At 45.6% G+C, this 18,703-nt stretch overlaps 1 protein-coding gene and 6 non-coding genes across 7 annotated transcripts; all 7 read left to right on the plus strand.

Moving 5' to 3' along the window:
• Positions 1 to 588: 588 nt before the first annotated feature.
• Positions 589 to 18,444, plus strand: LOC116733080 (uncharacterized). Its single transcript, XM_032583771.1, has 10 exons — positions 589 to 684; positions 1,103 to 1,252; positions 1,358 to 1,444; positions 13,504 to 13,629; positions 13,787 to 14,146; positions 14,231 to 14,712; positions 14,814 to 15,034; positions 15,076 to 15,140; positions 17,170 to 17,781; positions 18,415 to 18,444. The coding sequence occupies exons 2-10, from the start codon at positions 1,103 to 1,105 to the stop codon at positions 18,442 to 18,444; spliced, it is 2,133 nt and encodes a 710-aa protein (XP_032439662.1). The 5' UTR covers positions 589 to 684.
• Positions 9,380 to 9,451, plus strand: trnan-guu (transfer RNA asparagine (anticodon GUU)). The gene has a single exon. It is a non-coding gene; the product is annotated as a tRNA-Asn (tRNA).
• Positions 9,824 to 9,897, plus strand: trnan-guu (transfer RNA asparagine (anticodon GUU)). The gene has a single exon. It is a non-coding gene; the product is annotated as a tRNA-Asn (tRNA).
• trnan-guu (transfer RNA asparagine (anticodon GUU)) lies at positions 10,270 to 10,343 on the plus strand. Its single transcript has one exon. It is a non-coding gene; the product is annotated as a tRNA-Asn (tRNA).
• Positions 10,716 to 10,789, plus strand: trnan-guu (transfer RNA asparagine (anticodon GUU)). Its single transcript has one exon. It is a non-coding gene; the product is annotated as a tRNA-Asn (tRNA).
• Positions 11,164 to 11,237, plus strand: trnan-guu (transfer RNA asparagine (anticodon GUU)). Its single transcript has one exon. It is a non-coding gene; the product is annotated as a tRNA-Asn (tRNA).
• Positions 11,610 to 11,683, plus strand: trnan-guu (transfer RNA asparagine (anticodon GUU)). Its single transcript has one exon. It is a non-coding gene; the product is annotated as a tRNA-Asn (tRNA).
• Positions 18,445 to 18,703: the final 259 nt, after the last annotated feature.

Consider the following 18,703-nt stretch of genomic DNA (forward strand, 5'->3'; position numbering starts at 1 on the left):
AATTTTTGCATTACTACATCTTTTGACTTTGAACTGTGGTAAGGACAGTATAGAAATCTATAAGGTTTGGCGAGAGGCGCAAGCAGTGGTTGAGGCAATTCCCCATCATCATACCGCTCAACTCTGTCTTTTGCAACAGTTATTGCATTGGATTTCAGAAGCAAGGCTGTAATGTTGCACATGTGATGAACCTCTGTCACGGCTAACTGTACCATTTCAGCATCTCTGTCTCTGTGGCGCTACTTCGCTCACGTTAGTCGGTGTTTCTCCTCCAATGGCGCTTGCCCCTCTCCATTCTCACATTGAACGGTTTAGCCAATGTCGTACCGCCTCATAATGGACCGAGCCTATCAATGTCCGCGCTCACAATGGAAATCGGCCAATCACCGTGGCGACATGCGAACCTATCAATGTCCGCGCTCACAATGGAAATCGGCCAATCACCGTGGCGACATGCGAACCTATCAATGTCCGCGCTCACAATGGAAATCGGCCAATCACCGTGACCCCTCCCTCCCTCAGACGCCCTCACGCCCCCCACCACCACAAACAAAACAAATTTCGAATTTTATTTTTAAAAATAAAACCGTTGGAAGATTCTGAAAGTCAGATGTCAGTAGCCTAGCTTCGTTGAAGAAGGATTCGTCATCACATCATTGATCTCTCGACCTAAACGATCTTGCTGTGAGTACCCATTAATATTGTTTATTGTCTGTTGTCGTTCAAACAGATTTCGTATTTATAATTGTACATCAGCTAAAATAATATATTGTGGGTTAAATAAAAGGGCGACATAATGATGTCATGTTCTGAGTGCAAGAGTAAGGACACATTTTATTTTATAATATAGTAGTAACATTTTAAGTTAAAATGTAAATGCATACATAGATATCAACCTATATATAGACCGACCTCGATCGATCGATCGATCGATCGAGGGTTTATAGTTTTTTTTTTTTTTACCTCATCATAATTAGCACAGAAAACTATGGCTTTGATTTTACTTTTAAATGCTTTTATGTCATACCCATTGTTAGTTGTGCACAAAGTGCATCATTAGTTTATGGAATTTGATTCTGCTAATTCCCAATGTTATCTTCAGATGAGCACCAAGCCAAAGAGCCACAAAGGTATGGGGGATGGGGAGTGGATGGCAAGGCTTAAGGCATTTGCCAGCACTGGGGTTTGGCCTTCCAATGCAGGGAATAGACCAGCCCCAAGGCAGAAGAAATGGCATGATATCTATCAGAAGGTAAAGTGAAGTCACTGTTTCATTCACTTGTGTGTGTAGATATGTTTATAAAAAAGGACAGACTTGAGTAGCTGTCATTAATAAGATTATGTTACACTGTTTCAGATAGAAAAATGCCCCATGCAAGTTCGGGGACAGACCACCCTTTTTGGAGCGTCTGTCACTTGTGACTGTGGCTTTCACACTGTTAAAGTAAGCTGGTTTAAAATAATATCTAATAACAATCACTTCTTAGTCAAATTTGAAGCTATGTCTTGTCTCTTGCAATTCTGGTGAATGGTGACTTTTATACTTAAAATATCTTTGTTTTGGTAGCCTGCACTGCAGCCCTCCTTCTGCACCTCCTTCTTTGACCCACAGTCTGTGGGTTCACAATCTAATTCTGGAGATACAGCAACAGCCACCCGCTGTTTCCTGAGGTCCCCTCCATCTTTGTCAAGGGTAAATGTTCTTGTTTGTTTGCTCAATACTTTATATTATTGATTCTGTCTTGGCAACAAACTATAATAGTTTTTGAACAAAACATTTTCTTGTGCTTATTTTGATGTAGTGATTTATAAAGTATATACTTCACATGATTGTACATTTCTCGTTTCAGTTCACTAAGTCCTATTTTGGGGGTTCTCTTTCGGATTCAGTGAAGCCAAACTTGGTGGCCCGGAAGACACCGAGTCCCTCTCCATCCTCTGTGAGGAGCCCAAGTCCCTTCCATCCTCTGTGAGGAGCCCAAGTCCCTTTCTCCACCCTCTGTGAGGAGCCCAAGTCCCTCTCCATCCTCCGTGAGGAGCCCAAGTCCCTTTCCATCCTCCGTGAGGAGCCCAAGTCCCTTTCCATCCTCTGTGAGGAGCCCAAGTCCTTCTCCACCCTCTGTGAGGAGCCCTAGTGTTGCTCCATCCTCCCAGACACACTCCGGCAAGACAGTTGCATCTGTGAGTACAGCATTGTATATTCATTAAAGTAAAGCAGTTCTAGATATCTGTTTTCAAACATATTTATGTTCTGTTGTTTTTAGGAACAGCCTTCAACGTCTCTGTTACAACCAGCTGCAGGTGATAATGCAGCTTCTTTCTGGTTGCCGAGTGAGATGAGGAAAACCATCCCTGTGCAGGATCAAAGATGGATCTCAAAATACCCTCTTTAAATCTGGCAAACTGCGCCCAGATTTAAAGCTGTGGTACGAGGCCTCCTGCGCCGGCCCTCATTTACCATCAGGTGCCAACACCTGAGAGGTTTTTTTCACATCGGCTCCTCGTATGGATGCCCTACCATCAGTGGAAGGTCAGGGTGTTCTGCAAAACTTGTGGGAATTCATCTTACAGGTGCTGGCATCCACAAGAGGGCTCGGAAAGTCCTGGATATTGATAGGTATTACCTCCTTGTGACGGAGACACTCAGGTGCAGCGGGTGTAATCTCACGTATCTATCAACATCCCAGAGCATCCGAGACCAGCTGGACTTGCCGCACCAGAAACTATTTCGGCTCATCCTCACCCAAAAGTGAGTAAAACATTTAGTAAAATGCTAACTGAAGGAATGAAGATATTACATTACATGCAAATGTAACTGCAAAATAAATACTTTGTTAATCTGCCTTCCAGGTATGCTTGTGACATACGAGTGATCAGGCTGATGAGAGACAGGACACAGGGCAACAGTTCAGCACGGCTGCTGAAGCAGCTGAAAGAAACCACGGGGAGGAGTGGCCTGAACAGGTTGGGGCACTATCTGGAGGAGTGCGCTAACTTTTGTAAATAGACCCAGCCTTTTTCCCTGTGGTGTGCCAGGAGCCCCCAGAACCAGCTGACATCCCCACTGATCGCTGGTTGTTGTCAGTGTATGGCAGAGATTATTCTGTCACGCATAGAACACATAAAGCCAGCATCACCTCCACCTTGGGGACAGTTCTGAAGCTGGACTCCACCAAAAGGTTAGTAACCATGTAATGATAATCGTCAAGTTAAAACAGCAAATGGTACATTTGTGAGTGCATTTACTATCTCCACCCAACTGGCACACACATCACAGAGAATCAAGCGCACCCCTCCCTTTCAATTAGGCCTATCTGAGTCTATAAGGTAACTTGGCACACCTGTGCTCACAATGATCTCTTCAGACAAAGAGAGCCTCAGCTTCAAGCTTCCACAAAGACACCACTGGTAGGAACTGGACATTATGCACAGTTTATATCATTTAATCTGCATTCAGAAGACCAAATTAGCCTTGGTGATGAAATGGGATTTATGTGTGTGGAATGTAGTTTGTTGTTCATTCACTGTTTCACTTAAAAGTAGATTAACATTACCTGGAAAAACTAGTTCATTAGTTCATTGTGATCTGTAATTGATTTTTGTTTCATTTGTTTGTAGGTTTTCAAACTGCTCTGTGACTCTCTGTGACTACTTCTACAAAATCATGGTGGTCTTACACTGTTAATTGAACTAATCTAAAGACAAAAAGAAAGATGAATAAAAGATGTCGCTGAAATGAGTGGTTCCTGCATTTCTTTGAGGGAAGCAAGCTTTTTCAAGTTTGGGCAGAAGCCTGAGGTGGTTTAAAGAGAGCAAAAAACTTGACAATAATAATATTGATTATATATCCTACTTGGAAAAAAAGTTGTACACTACTAAATTTAAAACGCTAATAATTTTAAAAATGTTTGGGATAACTTTTTTTTCTGTTTCACAAACAATTAAACTTGTGAAAGTTTATTGTTCTAAGTACATTGAAAATGTTATGAAATACACAGCCGGCAGTGGTTTCTGTAGACATGAGAAACGGCAAGATTTATTCCACACTTTCTATTGTAGATCACCAAAAAGCTGGCTGGCCACAGCAAAGGAACGGCTCTGTGGGTGTCGTCAGTCAGCAATGAGCTGGGCCAAATATTGAATAGTGTCCTGACTGTCAGGAGGGTCCAGGACTGGACAAAATGCTGCAGGACTGATGGAGCGGTACCGCCAGGCTGGGGCTGCACCTCCAAAGGTTGCTGTATGTGGACTGTGGCTGCTGTATTAGTGAAGGCCTCAGCAAGCTGCAGGCCAGGTTTGGAGGGTGGCCAGAGATTTACATTCGCTGGACATTTGGCACTTTATTGCGGAGGCTGGCTGTTGGTTGTACCACGGATGCCCACCCTCTGTATCCTGCTTTCATTGCGGGCACTGTCCTCCTGCATTTTTGAGTGGGATGCAGGGGACCTTGACCTTCTTCGACGATGCGAAAGAAAGGCAGCTCCAGCAGGAACAGAGGCCAGGTATAACCAACACCATGGTGGACAGGCAGATAACCAAGAAGGAGTTGAGTAATTTCTGTCGTAGGAGGACACGGGGAGAGGACATCACTACTGTCCTTATTGAACGACTGCTGGAGGAGTCTGAATGGTCCAAAAGGGAGAGATTTGATGGGGGTTCCCTTACTGGATGAAGTCAGGATAAAACACATCTGGGGTGTCCAAAAACGGCATGTGAAATGCATTCAGGATGTTGCAGGGATTCAGTATGTACACTGAGGTGGGCAGTGTCAACAAGAGCGGAATCAAGTTGACACGTTATCGCTGTTCACGAGGCTCTACATCCCTGGAGTCATTTCATTGTCATTTAAACAGGTTTATTCCAGGTAAGTCGCTTTCTAAACATGACTACACAACACTTTACTGTATATTTTTTGCAAAACTGGATCAACCAGTATTGTTTCAAAGACATTAATATGATGTGTTGTTTTTTTCTTTTTTTACAGGAACCAGTGCAACTTACTGAATTTCCAGCTCTACCTCCTGGAAGGCCTGAATAGATGGAATCAGGATCGGGGGTTCTGCAGCAAGTGACCAACAAACCATCGTCTCTTCTGACATATGCTGGAGGACATGACTCAGTCCATAAATCAGAACAGCTTGAAGGTGCTGGGACGAGAGTACGTCCACAATTTATGCCCCCTTTCAAAGGTACACAGGTACCAAATGAAATATGTGAAGGATAAACAGTTTAAGATAAACTATAGTATAAAAAAATCAATAATATGTAACATGTTTTGGAATGTTTTACTATCAATATGTTTGATTTTCCATAGGTGAGCTACTGGGCGTTTGACTACCTTCTAAGTCAAACAGGAAAGCCACTGAAACCCCAGCCTGACTCAGAAGAGACAGATGTTCTGCTGGAAGATGTGGAGGCTAATGTAGCAGAGGAAGATTGAAGGCTTTGTGGACGAAGAAGCTTTGGACTTTCTAGTATCAGAGCTAGACGATGAGACCCTTTCTCAGCTACATCACATCTCGAATCCCTCCTCCCAGCCTGCTGCCTCCACCCAGCCAGCTCCCTCCACCCAGCCAGCTGCCTCCACTCAGCGTGCTGCCTCCACTCAGTCAGCTGCCTCCACTCAGTCAGCTGCCTCCACTCAGTCAGCTGCCTCCACTCAGCGTGCTGCCTCCACCCACAGCTCCTCTCCACCCAGCGTGCTGCCTCCACCCAGCCTGCTGCCTCCACTCAGCCTGCTGCCTCCACTCAGTCTGCTGCCTCCACCCAGCCTGCTGCCTCCACCCAGCCAGCTCCCTCCACCCAGCCTGCTGCCTCCACCCAGCCTGCTGCCTCCACTCAGTCAGCTGCCTCCACCCAGCGTGCTGCCTCCACCCAGCGTGCTGCCTCCACTCAGTCAGCTGCCTCCACTCAGTCAGCTGCCTCCACCCAGCGTGCTGCCTCCACCCAGCCAGCTCCCTCCACCCAGCCTGCTGCCTCCACCCAGCCTGCTGCCTCCACTCAGTCGCTGCCTCCACCCAGCGTGCTGCCTCCACCCAGCCTGCTGCCTCCACTCAGCCTGCTGCCTCCACTCAGTCTGCTGCCTCCACCCAGCCTGCTGCCTCCACTCAGTCAGCTGCCTCCACCCAGCGTGCTGCCTCCACCCAGCTGCTGCCTCCACTCAGCCTGCTGCCTCCACTCAGTCTGCTGCCTCCACTCAGCCTGCTGCCTCCACTCAGCCTGCTGCCTCCACTCAGTCTGCTGCCTCCACCCAGCCTGCTGCCTCCACCCAGCCAGCTCCCTCCACCCAGCCTGCTGCCTCCACCCAGCCTGCTGCCTCCTCAGTCAGCTGCCTCCACCCAGCGTGCTGCCTCCACCCAGCGTGCTGCCTCCACTCAGTCAGCTGCCTCCACTCAGTCAGCTGCCTCCACCCAGCGTGCTGCCTCCACCCAGCCAGCTCCCTCCACCCAGCCTGCTGCCTCCACCCAGCCTGCTGCCTCCACTCAGTCAGCTGCCTCCACCCAGCGTGCTGCCTCCACCCAGCCTGCTGCCTCCACTCAGCCTGCTGCCTCCACTCAGTCTGCTGCCTCCACCCAGCCTGCTGCCTCCACCCAGCCAGCTCCCTCCACCCAGCCTGCTGCCTCCACCCAGCCTGCTGCCTCCACTCAGTCAGCTGCCTCCACCCAGCGTGCTGCCTCCACCCAGCGTGCTGCCTCCACCCAGCCAGCTCCCTCCACCCAGCCTGCTGCCTCCACCCAGCCTGCTGCCTCCACTCAGTCAGCTGCCTCCACCCAGCGTGCTGCCTCCACCCAGCCTGCTGCCTCCACTCAGCCTGCTGCCTCCACTCAGTCTGCTGCCTCCACCCAGCCTGCTGCCTCCACTCAGTCAGCTGCCTCCACCCAGCGTGCTGCCTCCACCCAGCGTGCTGCCTCCACTCAGTCAGCTGCCTCCACTCAGTCAGCTGCCTCCACCCAGCGTGCTCCCTCCACCCAGCGTGCTCCCTCCACCCTGTCTGCTGCCTCCACCCAGCGTGCTCCCTCCACCCAGCGTGCTCCCTCCACCCTGTCTGCTGCCTCCACCCAGCGTGCTGCCTCCACCCAGCCTGCTCCCTCCACCCAGCCAGCTCCCTCCACCCAGCCAGCTCCCTCCACCCTGTCTGCTGCCTCCACCCAGCCTGGCATTGCTGAGCCTATGTCAGAGGTGGGCATTCATAGTAAGCTGTAGAATTGAAGAAAATTTAATAAAACTTCAAATAACTTCAACATTATTTATGTTTTCTCAGGGTTTAGATGAGGCCGGTGTACCAGGCCTGGACAAAGTTGACAGCTTGGCTGAGTATCTGGTGGAGCTAAGGAGCAAAACCTCACTGGTGCTGACCAACCAGGAGGTCAGTAACATGCATTGTTGCTTGCTGCAGACATGCACACGCCTTTCACCTCACTTGCATATTGTTGTCCTAATGTAAAATTGTTTTATTTTCCTGTTTAGGTGAGCTGCATTGTTGCTCTGTGGCAGAACCTGCTGGAGTTTGATAAACAGAGAACGGTATTTGCTGCAAGACATCAAGAAAGATTGAACACTGGGAGGTTTCGGTCCCCCAAGAAGAGGCAAGAATTTACTCCTGGGGTTGAGAGTGTAAAGAGGCATGCTCTAACCACTCCAGCCCCATCTGCCCAATGGCCAGACTGCTGCCGCTTGGTGGAGACCATCTTTGTCCGACTGTGCAATATCCATCGTAGTCCAAAGAAAAGAGGAGCAGGCACAGTCTCCAGGTGGGATTTGATCCTACAAGACTATAGAAAGATCAGGCAGCTCGTTCTGGCGAATGGAGCTGTGATGGGGCAGACACATTTGCAGCTAGTGGATGTTAGCTACACCACCCTGGTTCAGTGGCATAACAGAAGGGTCAAAAGGCAAGAGACCGCTGTGGTACTTCAAGGGCTAAACCTTCCCAGCCAGTTTTCTGTAGCTGCTGACCCGCTTCTGCCTGCAAATATACGCCCGCATTACGGCGTACCACATTCAGGGCCACTGCATACATATAGGCTACCATCCAACACTGTGGGGCAGTCAAAATTAAAAAGAAAGCTACAATTCACTGATGGGACAAATCCATCAGGACAGCGGCAGCTTCTCCCTGCCCCACCCAAAAGGCCTCAGCTAGTGGCAATTACTCCAATGGCACCACAGGGATCTGTTATCCTCACTACCCAACAGCAACAGAGTTTGTGGAACCTCTCCACCCCTCCTCCACATGCTTATCCTGTGGCCCCTGCTCTGGCCCCTGCTCTGGCCCCTGCTCTGGCCCCTGCTCTGGCTCCCAGAGCAGCCCCTGCTCAACCTGGTAGAGAACCTCGAAAATTGACTCGCAAAGTTTTGCACAACACATGCAAAAAATGCGGGCAGTTTAGAATAGCTGAAACAGGACACAGCCAATATAGAGGGCAAATTTACTGTCCCTCTAATGAAAGTCTCACTAAAGAGCAGTGGCTGGAACAAATTAAAAAGAAAAAAAAACATTTTCTTTATTTTAAATAACTTCACTGTATATAAGTTTTATTTAGTTCATAGTGTGTTTATTTTGTTTTGGGTTAATGATACAGATATTTATTCTTATTGTCATTGTGTACACAAAGTAATTCAACAAACCATACAGTAAAAGGATTTAAGTCCTTCAGCAAACCACAAATTTCTTGGTTAAGAAAAAGAAATGGGAGACTTCAATGGAAATGTGTTGCATCCAAATGCTACAATGTTTTGGGACTAACTAAAAATGTTTAATTCACTGTCTTAATTGTTGAATAAATATTTGGTTCTTTTAAACCGATAAGGTCTATGGTCTTTTGTGAGTTAATATTAGCTGCTTCAAATTCTGAATTATTGGTAATTTAAGCATACACTAGAAAAAAGATATCATTCACTTCACTCAAAGTACTTTAGGAAAGACACTTGCAATTTTAGTTTCAGTCACTGTTTTGCTGTGAAAAATGAAAATAAGCACTGGGTATGATTAAGGACATTAAAATATACATCAAGTATATAGTATACAGTATAATTTAACACATTAATTTGAATATATCAGAATAAAAAAGCAAAATTAATTAAGCAATTCAAAGTTTTAAAAAAAAGCCTTTTATGACAAGTGTTGGGTTTTAGTTTACAGTACTACACTATCTGTACAAAAAAGCATTTAAAATGTTTCAAGATACAAAAAAACAGCCGTTACTTCATAACACTTAAACATTAATTGTGGGAAATCTTTTCACTAAAACATAGTATGGCGACTGGTAGGATCGAACTCGCGACTCTGGGATCGGCCTCACTCTTCCCCTTTCTTCTCCCCTCCCTTTCTTCCCCCTTCCTTCCTTTCTTCCCCCCCCCAAGCAGACTATTGTTCCCCAACTTTGGCGCAATTGGTTAGCGCGTTCGGCTGTTAACCGAAAGGTTGGTGGTTCGAGCCCACCCAGGGATGACTGTCAATGTTCTTGAGAAGACAGTGGATGTTGCCTGACTAAGTATCATTAATTTTTGGATTTCATCTGCCATTCATGGCTGCTGCTTTTGAAATACTCACTTCAGTACCTCATTGCTGCTTGAAAAGGACTTTGACCAAACGCAATTTTTGCATTACTACATCTTTTGACTTTGAACTGTGGTAAGGACAGTATAGAAATCTATAAGGTTTGGCGAGAGGCGCAAGCAGTGGTTGAAGCAATTCCCCATCATCATACCGCTCAGCTCTGTCTTTTGCAACAGTTATTGCATTGGATTTCAGAAGCAAGGCTGTAATGTTGCACATGTGATGAACCTCTGTCACGGCTAACTGTACCATTTCAGCATCTCTGTCTCTGTGGCGCAATTGGTTAGCGCGTTCGGCTGTTAACCGAAAGGTTGGTGGTTCGAGCCCACCCAGGGACGACTGTCAATGTTCTTGAGAAGACAGTGGATGTTGCCTGACTAAGTATCATTAATTGTTGGATTTCATCTGCCATTCATGGCTGCTGCTTTTGAAATACTCACTTCAGTACCTCATTGCTACTTGAAAAGGACTTTGACCAAACGCAATTTTTGCATTACTACATCTTTTGACTTTGAACTGTGGTAAGGACAGTATAGAAATCTATAAGGTTTGGCGAGAGGCGCAAGCAGTGGTTGAAGCAATTCCCCATCATCATACCGCTCAGCTCTGTCTTTTGCAACAGTTATTGCATTGGATTTCAGAAGCAAGGCTGTAATGTTGCACATGTGATGAACCTCTGTCACGGCTAACTGTACCATTTCAGCATCTCTGTCTCTGTGGCGCAATTGGTTAGCGCGTTCGGCTGTTAACCGAAAGGTTGGTGGTTCGAGCCCACCCAGGGATGACTGTCAATGTTCTTGAGAAGACAGTGGATGTTGCCTGACTAAGTATCATTAATTGTTGGATTTCATCTGCCATTCATGGCTGCTGCTTTTGAAATACTCACTTCAGTACCTCATTGCTGCTTGAAAAGGACTTTGACCAAACGCAATTTTTGCATTACTACATCTTTTGACTTTGAACTGTGGTAAGGACAGTATAGAAATCTATAAGGTTTGGCGAGAGGCGCAAGCAGTGGTTGAAGCAATTCCCCATCATCATACCGCTCAGCTCTGTCTTTTGCAACAGTTATTGCATTGGATCTCAGAAGCAAGGCTGTAATGTTGCACATGTGATGAAACTCTGTCACGGCTAACTGTACCATTTCAGCATCGCTGTCTCTGTGGCGCAATTGGTTAGCGCGTTCGGCTGTTAACTGAAAGGTTGGTGGTTCGAGCCCACCCAGGGACGACTGTCAATGTTCTTGAGAAGACAGTGGATGTTGCCTGACTAAGTATCATTAATTGTTGGATTTCATCTGCCATTCATGGCTGCTGCTTTTGAAATACTCACTTCAGTACCTCATTGCTACTTGAAAAGGACTTTGACCAAACGCAATTTTTGCATTACTACATCTTTTGACTTTGAACTGTGGTAAGGACAGTATAGAAATCTATAAGGTTTGGCGAGAGGCGCAAGCAGTGGTTGAAGCAATTCCCCATCATCATACCTCAGCTCAGCTCTGTCTTTGCAACAGTTATTGCATTGGATCTCAGAAGCAAGGCTGTAATGTTGCACATGTGATGAACCTCTGTCACGGCTAACTGTACCATTTCAGCATCTCTGTCTCTGTGGCGCAATTGGTTAGCGCGTTCGGCTGTTAACCGAAAGGTTGGTGGTTCGAGCCCACCCAGGGACGACTGTCAATGTTCTTGAAAAGACAGTGGATGTTGCCTGACTAAGTGTCATTAATTGTTGGGTTTCATCTGATATTCTTGGTTGCTGCTTTTGAAATACTCACTTCAGTACCTCATTGCTGCTTGAAAAGGAGTTTGACCAAATGCAACTTTTGAATTGCTGGATCTTTTGACTTTGAACTGTGGTAAGGACAGTATAGAAATCTATAAGGTTTGGCGAGAGGCGCAAGCAGTGGTTGAGGCAATTCCCCATCATCATACCGCTCAACTCTGTCTTTTGCAACAGTTATTGCATTGGATTTCAGAAGCAAGGCTGTAATGTTGCACATGTGATGAACCTCTGTCACGGCTAACTGTACCATTTCAGCATCTCTGTCTCTGTGGCGCAATTGGTTAGCGCGTTCGGCTGTTAACCGAAAGGTTGGTGGTTCGAGCCCACCCAGGGACGACTGTCAATGTTCTTGAAAAGGCAGTGGATGTTGCCTGACTAAGTATCAATGATTGTTGAATTTCATCTGCCATTCTTGTCTGCTACTTTTGAAATACTCACTTCAGTTCCTCATTGCTACTTGAAAAGGACTTTGACCAAACGCAATTTTTGCATTACTACATCTTTTGACTTTGAACTGTGGTGAGGACAGTATAGAAATCTATAAGGTTTGGCGAGAGGCTCAAGCAGTGGTTGAAGCAATTCCCCATCATCATACCGCTCAACTCTGTCTTTTGCAACAGTTATTGCATTGGATTTCAGAAGCAAGGCTGTAATGTTGCACATGTGATGAACCTCTGTCACGGCTAACTGTACCATTTCAGCATCTCTGTCTCTGTGGCGCTACTTCGCTCACGTTAGTCGGTGTTTCTCCTCCAATGGCGCTTGCCCCTCTCCATTCTCACATTGAACGGTTTAGCCAATGTCGTACCGCCTCATAATGGACCGAGCCTATCAATGTCCGCGCTCACAATGGAAATCGGCCAATCACCGTGGCGACATGCGAGCCTATCAATGTCCGCGCTCACAATGGAAATCGGCCAATCACCGTGGCGACATGCGAGCCTATCAATGTCCGCGCTCACAATGGAAATCGGCCAATCACCGTGGCGACATGCGAGCCTATCAATGTCCGCGCTCACAATGGAAATCGGCCAATCACCGTGGCGACATGCGAGCCTATCAATGTCCGCGCTCACAATGGAACATTGCCAATCACCGTGACCCCTCCCTCCCTCAGACGCCCTCACGCCCCCCACCACCACAAACAAAACAAATTTCGAATTTTATTTTTAAAAATAAAAACCGTTGGAAGATTCTGAAAGTCAGATGTCAGTAGCCTAGCTTCGTTGAAGAAGGATTCGTCATCACAATCATTGATCTCTCGACCTAAACGATCTTGCTGTGAGTAACCCATTATATTGTTTATTGTCTGTTGTCGTTCAAACAGATTTCGTATTTATAATTGTACATCAGCTAAAATAATATATTGTGGGTTAAATAAAAGGGCGACATAATGATGTCATGTTCTGAGTGCAAGAGTAAGGACACATTTTATTTTATAATATAGTAGTAACATTTTAAGTTAAAATGTAAATGCATACATAGATATCAACCTATATATAGACCAACCTCGATCGATCGATCGATCGATCGAGGTTTATAGTTTTTTTTTTTTACCTCATCATAATTAGCACCGAAAACTATGGCTTTGATTTTACTTTTAAATGCTTTTATGTCATACCCATTGTTAGTGTGCACAAAGTGCATCATTAGTTTATGGAATTTGATTCTGCTAATTCCCAATGTTATCTTCAGATGAGCACCAAGCCAAAGAGCCACAAAGGTATGGGGGATGGGGAGTGGATGGCAAGGCTTAAGGCATTTGCCAGCACTGGGTTTGGCCTTCCAATGCAGGGAATAGACCATCCCAAGGCAGAAGAAATGGCATGATATCTATCAGAAGGTAAAGTGAAGTCACTGTTTCATTCACTTGTGTGTGTAGATATGTTTATAAAAAGGACAGACTTGAGTAGCTGTCATTATAAGATTAGGTTACAACTGTTTCAGATAGAAAAATGCCCCATGCAAGTTCGGGGACAGACCACCCTTTTTGGAGCGTCTGTCACTTGTGACTGTGGTTTTCACACTGTTAAAGTAAGCTGGTTTAAATAATATCTAATAACAATCACTTCTTAGTCAAATTTGAAGCTATGTCTTGTCTCTTGCAATTCTGGTGAATGGTGACTTTTATACTTAAAATATCTTTGTTTTGGTAGCCTGCACTGCAGCCTCCTTCTGCACCTCCTTCTTTGACCCCACAGTCTGTGGGTTCACAATCTAATTCTGGAGATACAGCAACAGCCACCCGCTGTTTCCTGAGGTCCCCTCCATCTTTGTCAAGGGTAAATGTTCTTGTTTGTTTGCTCAATACTTTATATTATTGATTCTGTCTTGGCAACAAACTATAATAGTTTTTGAACAAAACATTTTCTTGTGCTTATTTTGATGTAGTGATTTATAAAGTATATACTTCACATGATTGTACATTTCTCGTTTCAGTTCACTAAGTCCTATTTTGGGGGTTCTCTTTCGGATTCAGTGAAGCCAAACTTGGTGGCCCGGAAGACACCGAGTCCCTCTCCATCCTCTGTGAGGAGCCCAAGTCCCTCTCCATCCTCTGTGAGGAGCCCAAGTCCCTCTCCATCCTCTGTGAGGAGCCCAAGTCCCTTTCCATCCTCCGTGAGGAGCCCAAGTCCTTCTCCATCCTCTGTGAGGAGCCCAAGTCCCTCTCCATCCTCTGTGAGGAGCCCAAGTCCCTTTCCATCCTCCGTGAGGAGCCCAAGTCCTTCTCCATCCTCTGTGAGGAGCCCTAGTGTTGCTCCATCCTCCCAGACACACTCCGGCAAGACAGTTGCATCTGTGAGTACAGCATTGTATATTCATTAAAGTAAAGCAGTTCTAAGATATCTGTTTTCAAACATATTTATGTTCTGTTGTTTTTAGGAACAGCCTTCAACGTCTCTGTTACAACCAGCTGCAGGTGATAATGCAGCTTCTTTCTGGTTGCCGAGTGAGATGAGGAAAACCATCCCTGTGCAGGATCAAAGATGGATCTCAAATACCCTCTTTAAATCTGGCAAACTGCGCCCAGATTTAAAGCTGTGGTACGAGCCTCCTGCGCCGGCCCTCATTTACCATCAGGTGCCAACACCTGAGAGGTTTTTTTCACATCGGCTCCTCGTATGGATGCCCTACCATCAGTGGAAGGTCAGGGTGTTCTGCAAAACTTGTGGGAATCATCTTACAGGTGCTGGCATCCACAAGAGGGCTCGGAAAGTCCTGGATATTGATAGGTATTACCTCCTTGTGACGGAGACACTCAGGTGCAGCGGGTGTAATCTCACGTATCTATCAACATCCCAGAGCATCCGAGACCAGCTGGACTTGCCGCACCAGAAACTATTTCGGCTCATCCTCACCCAAAAGTGAGTAAAACATTTAGTAAAATGCTAACTGAAGGAATGAAGATATTACATTACATGCAAATGTAACTGCAAAATAAATACTTTGTTAATCTGCCTTCCAGGTATGCTTGTGACATACGAGTGATCAGGCTGATGAGAGACAGGACACAGGGCAACAGTTCAGCACGGCTGCTGAAGCAGCTGAAAGAAAACCACGGGGAGGAGTGGCTGAACAGGTTGGGGCACTATCTGGAGGAGTGCGCTAACTTTGTAAATAGACCCAGCCTTTTCCCTGTGGTGTGCCAGGAGCCCCCAGAACCAGCTGACATCCCACTGATCGCTGGTTGTTGTCAGTGTATGGCAGAGATATTCTGTCACGCATAGAACACATAAAAGCCAGCATCACCTCCACCTTGGGGACAGTTCTGAAGCTGGACTCCACCAAAAAGGTTAGTAACCATGTAATGATAATCGTCAAGTTAAAACAGCAAATGGTACATTTGTGAGTGCATTTACTATCTCCACCCAACTGGCACACACATCACAGAGAATCAAGCGCACCCCTCCCTTTCAATCAGGCCTATCTGAAGTCTATAAGGTAACTTGGCACACCTGTGCTCACAATGATCTCTTCAGACAAAGAGCCTCAGCTTCAAGCTTCCACAAAGACACCACTGGTAGGAACTGGACATTATGCACAGTTTATATCATTTAATCTGCATTCAGAAGACCAAATTAGTAGTGATGGTGAGATGAAGCCTCATGAGGCATTGAACCACTTGAGCCAACTGGTTCGAGAAAGGGTTCATTTCTTGAGGCTTCATGTGCACACGAAACCACCTACTGGCCAGGTGTATAATCACAGCCAGCTGTATCTTAACACGTGTGATGCATTGAATTTTTGTCTATTATGGCTCTTGGGAATGACTTCACAAAAGGTGTAGGACGAAATCATTTGTCTACATAAATTATGTATACACATATGTGTATAATAAAATATTGTTTGAATGTATCCTCTGTGTGTAATTATTCCCAAAATAGTAGTGTCATGTGATATGGCATGTTGTGTAATAAAGTTTTTCTGTGACTCTAGAAAAATGGCATGGGCTTAATCAGGCAGAGGACAGTGAAAGTGCTTGTGGAACTAGGGAGGGGGCAGTGAATAGGCTAATGCTTGTGTAACTTGGATGATTTCATGCATTTTTATTAAGAAACAACAATTTCTCCACAGTTTTTGGTTTCAAACGATTTCTCTTTTTTGACACTACATGGATGATGTGTTATTATTGTACCCCAACTCCTTGGAGCACAATAAACACCTCACCTTTACAGAAAATAAGAAACAGTGAAAAATACAGTTCCTCATAAGCAAACATAATGCATCTGCAAATGTTCAGTTCACCTTACCTTGTTAGGGCTTATCAAATCAAAATGTTCCCACATAGGGGAAATCCTCCTCTTTCTCGCCGGCTCCATCCTACTCCTATCCTGTCCTCGCGCTCCTAAATCTCCTATCTATCTATCTCTCTCCTAAACTCTCCAAACACCAAACTAACTGTCTCAAACTAAATAACCACTATCCAAACTCTGCTATCCAAACTATCAAAACTCTATCCACTCTCTCAACTGACCGCAACTCGCCTACAACAACCCACATTTTGAATGGAGCCTGTGGGGTTTCTAAAGCTGTCAAACCCCGCGCCAACATCTGAGCCACTTCCCGAAGCAGTCACGTGGTACAGCCAGGCAGCGAGGCTTCGGACGTCATCGTTTCCGGCTCCTCCCCTAAATGAAGCAAGCCTCGATACGCGCTTTACGGAAACGCCCCCTCCATTACTCGACACACGCCTCGGAGCCTCGGCACATCACGTAACATCACTACAAATTAGCCTTGGTGATGAAATGGGATTTATGTGTGTGGAATGTAGTTTGTTTGTTCATTCACTGTTCACTTAAAAGTAGATTAACATTACCTGGAAAACTAGTTCATTAGTTCATTGTGATCTGTAATTGATTTTGTTTCATTTGTTTGTAGGTTTTCAAACTGCTCTGTGACTCTCTGTGACTACTTCTGCAAAATCATGGTGGTCTTACACTGTTAATTGAACTAATCTAAAGACAAAAAGAAAAGATGAATAAAAGATGTCGCTGAAATGAGTGGTTCCTGCATTTCTTTGAGGGAAGCAAGCTTTTTCAAGTTTGGGCAGAAGCTGAGGTGGTTTAAAGAGAGCAAAAAACTTGACAATAATAATATTGATTATTATATCCTACTTGGAAAAAAAGTTGTACACTACTAAATTTAAAACGCTAATAATTTTAAAAATGTTTGGGATAACTTTTTTTCTGTTTCACAAACAATTAAACTTGTGAAAAGTTTATTGTTCTAAGTACATTGAAAATGTTATGAAATACACAGCCGGCAGTGGTTTCTGTAGACATGAGAAACGGCAAGATTTAATTCCACACTTTCTATTGTAGATCACCAAAAAGCTGGCTGGCCACAGCAAAGGAACGGCTCTGTGGGTGTCGTCAGTCAGCAATGAGCTGGGCCAAATATTGAATAGTGTCCTGACTGTCCAGGAGGGTCCAGGACTGGACAAAATGGCTGCAGGACTGATGGAGCGGTACCGCCAGGCTGGGGCTGCACCTCCAAAGGTGCTGTATGTGGACTGTGGCTGCTGTGTTAGTGAAGGCCTCAGCAAGCTGCAGGCCAGGTTTGGAGGGTGGCCAGATATTTACATTCGCCTGGACATTTGGCACTTTATGCGGAGGCTGGCTGTTGGTTGTACCACGGATGCCCACCCTCTGTATCCTGCTTTCATGCGGGCACTGTCCTCCTGCATTTTTGAGTGGGATGCAGGGGACCTTGACCTTCTTCGACGAGCGAAAGAAAGGCAGCTCCAGCAGGAACAGAGGCCAGGTATAACCAACACCATGGTGGACAGGCAGATAACCAAGAAGGAGTTGAGTAATTTCTGTCGTAGGAGGACACGGGGAGAGGACATCACTACTGTCCTTATTGAACGACTGCTGGAGGAGCTGAATGGTCCAAAAGGGAGAGATTTGATGGGGGTTCCCTTACTGGATGAAGTCAGGATAAAACACATCTGGGGTGTCCAAAAACGGCATGTGAAATGCATTCAGGATGCTGCAGGGATTCAGTTGTACACTGAGGTGGGCAGTGTCAACAAGAGCGGAATCAAGTTGACACGTTATCGCTGTTCACGAGGCTCTACATCCCTGGAGTCATTTCATTGTCATTTAAACAGGTTTATTCCAGGTAAGTCGCTTTCTAACATGACTACAACACTTTACTGTATATTTTTTGCAAAACTGGATCAACCAGTATTGTTTCAAAGACATTAATATGATGTGTTGTTTTTTTCCTTTTTTTACAGGAACCAGTGCAAACTTACTGAATTTCCAGCTCTACCTCCTGGAAGGCCTGAATAGATGGAATCAGGATCGGGGTTCTGCAGCAGTGACCAACAAACCATCGTCTCTTCTGACATATGCTGGAGACATGACTCAGTCCATAAATCAGAACAGCTTGAAGGTGCTGGGACGAGAGTACGTCCCACAATTTATGCCCCCTTCAAAGTACACAGGTACAAATGAAATATGTGAAGGATAAACAGTTTAAGATAAACTATAGTATAAAAAATCAATAATATGTAACATGTTTTGGAATGTTTTACTATCAATATCTTTGATTTTCCATAGGTGAGCTACTGGGCGTTGACTACCTTCTAAGTCAAACAGGAAAGCCACTGAAACCCCAGCCTGACTCAGAAGAGACAGATGTTCTGCTGGAAGATGTGGAGGCTAATGTAGCAGAGGAAGATGAAGGCTTTGTGGACGAAGAAGCTTTGGACTTTCTAGTATCAGAGCTAGACGATGAGACCCTTTTCTCAGCTACATCACATCTCGAATCCTCCCCCCAGCCTGCTGCCTCCACCCAGCCAGCTCCCTCCACCCAGCCAGCTGCCTCCACCCAGCCAGCTGCCTCCAC

This window comes from Xiphophorus hellerii, chromosome 14 (assembly GCF_003331165.1).
Source record: "Xiphophorus hellerii strain 12219 chromosome 14, Xiphophorus_hellerii-4.1, whole genome shotgun sequence".
In the NCBI taxonomy this organism is placed as follows: Eukaryota; Metazoa; Chordata; class Actinopteri; order Cyprinodontiformes; family Poeciliidae; genus Xiphophorus; species Xiphophorus hellerii.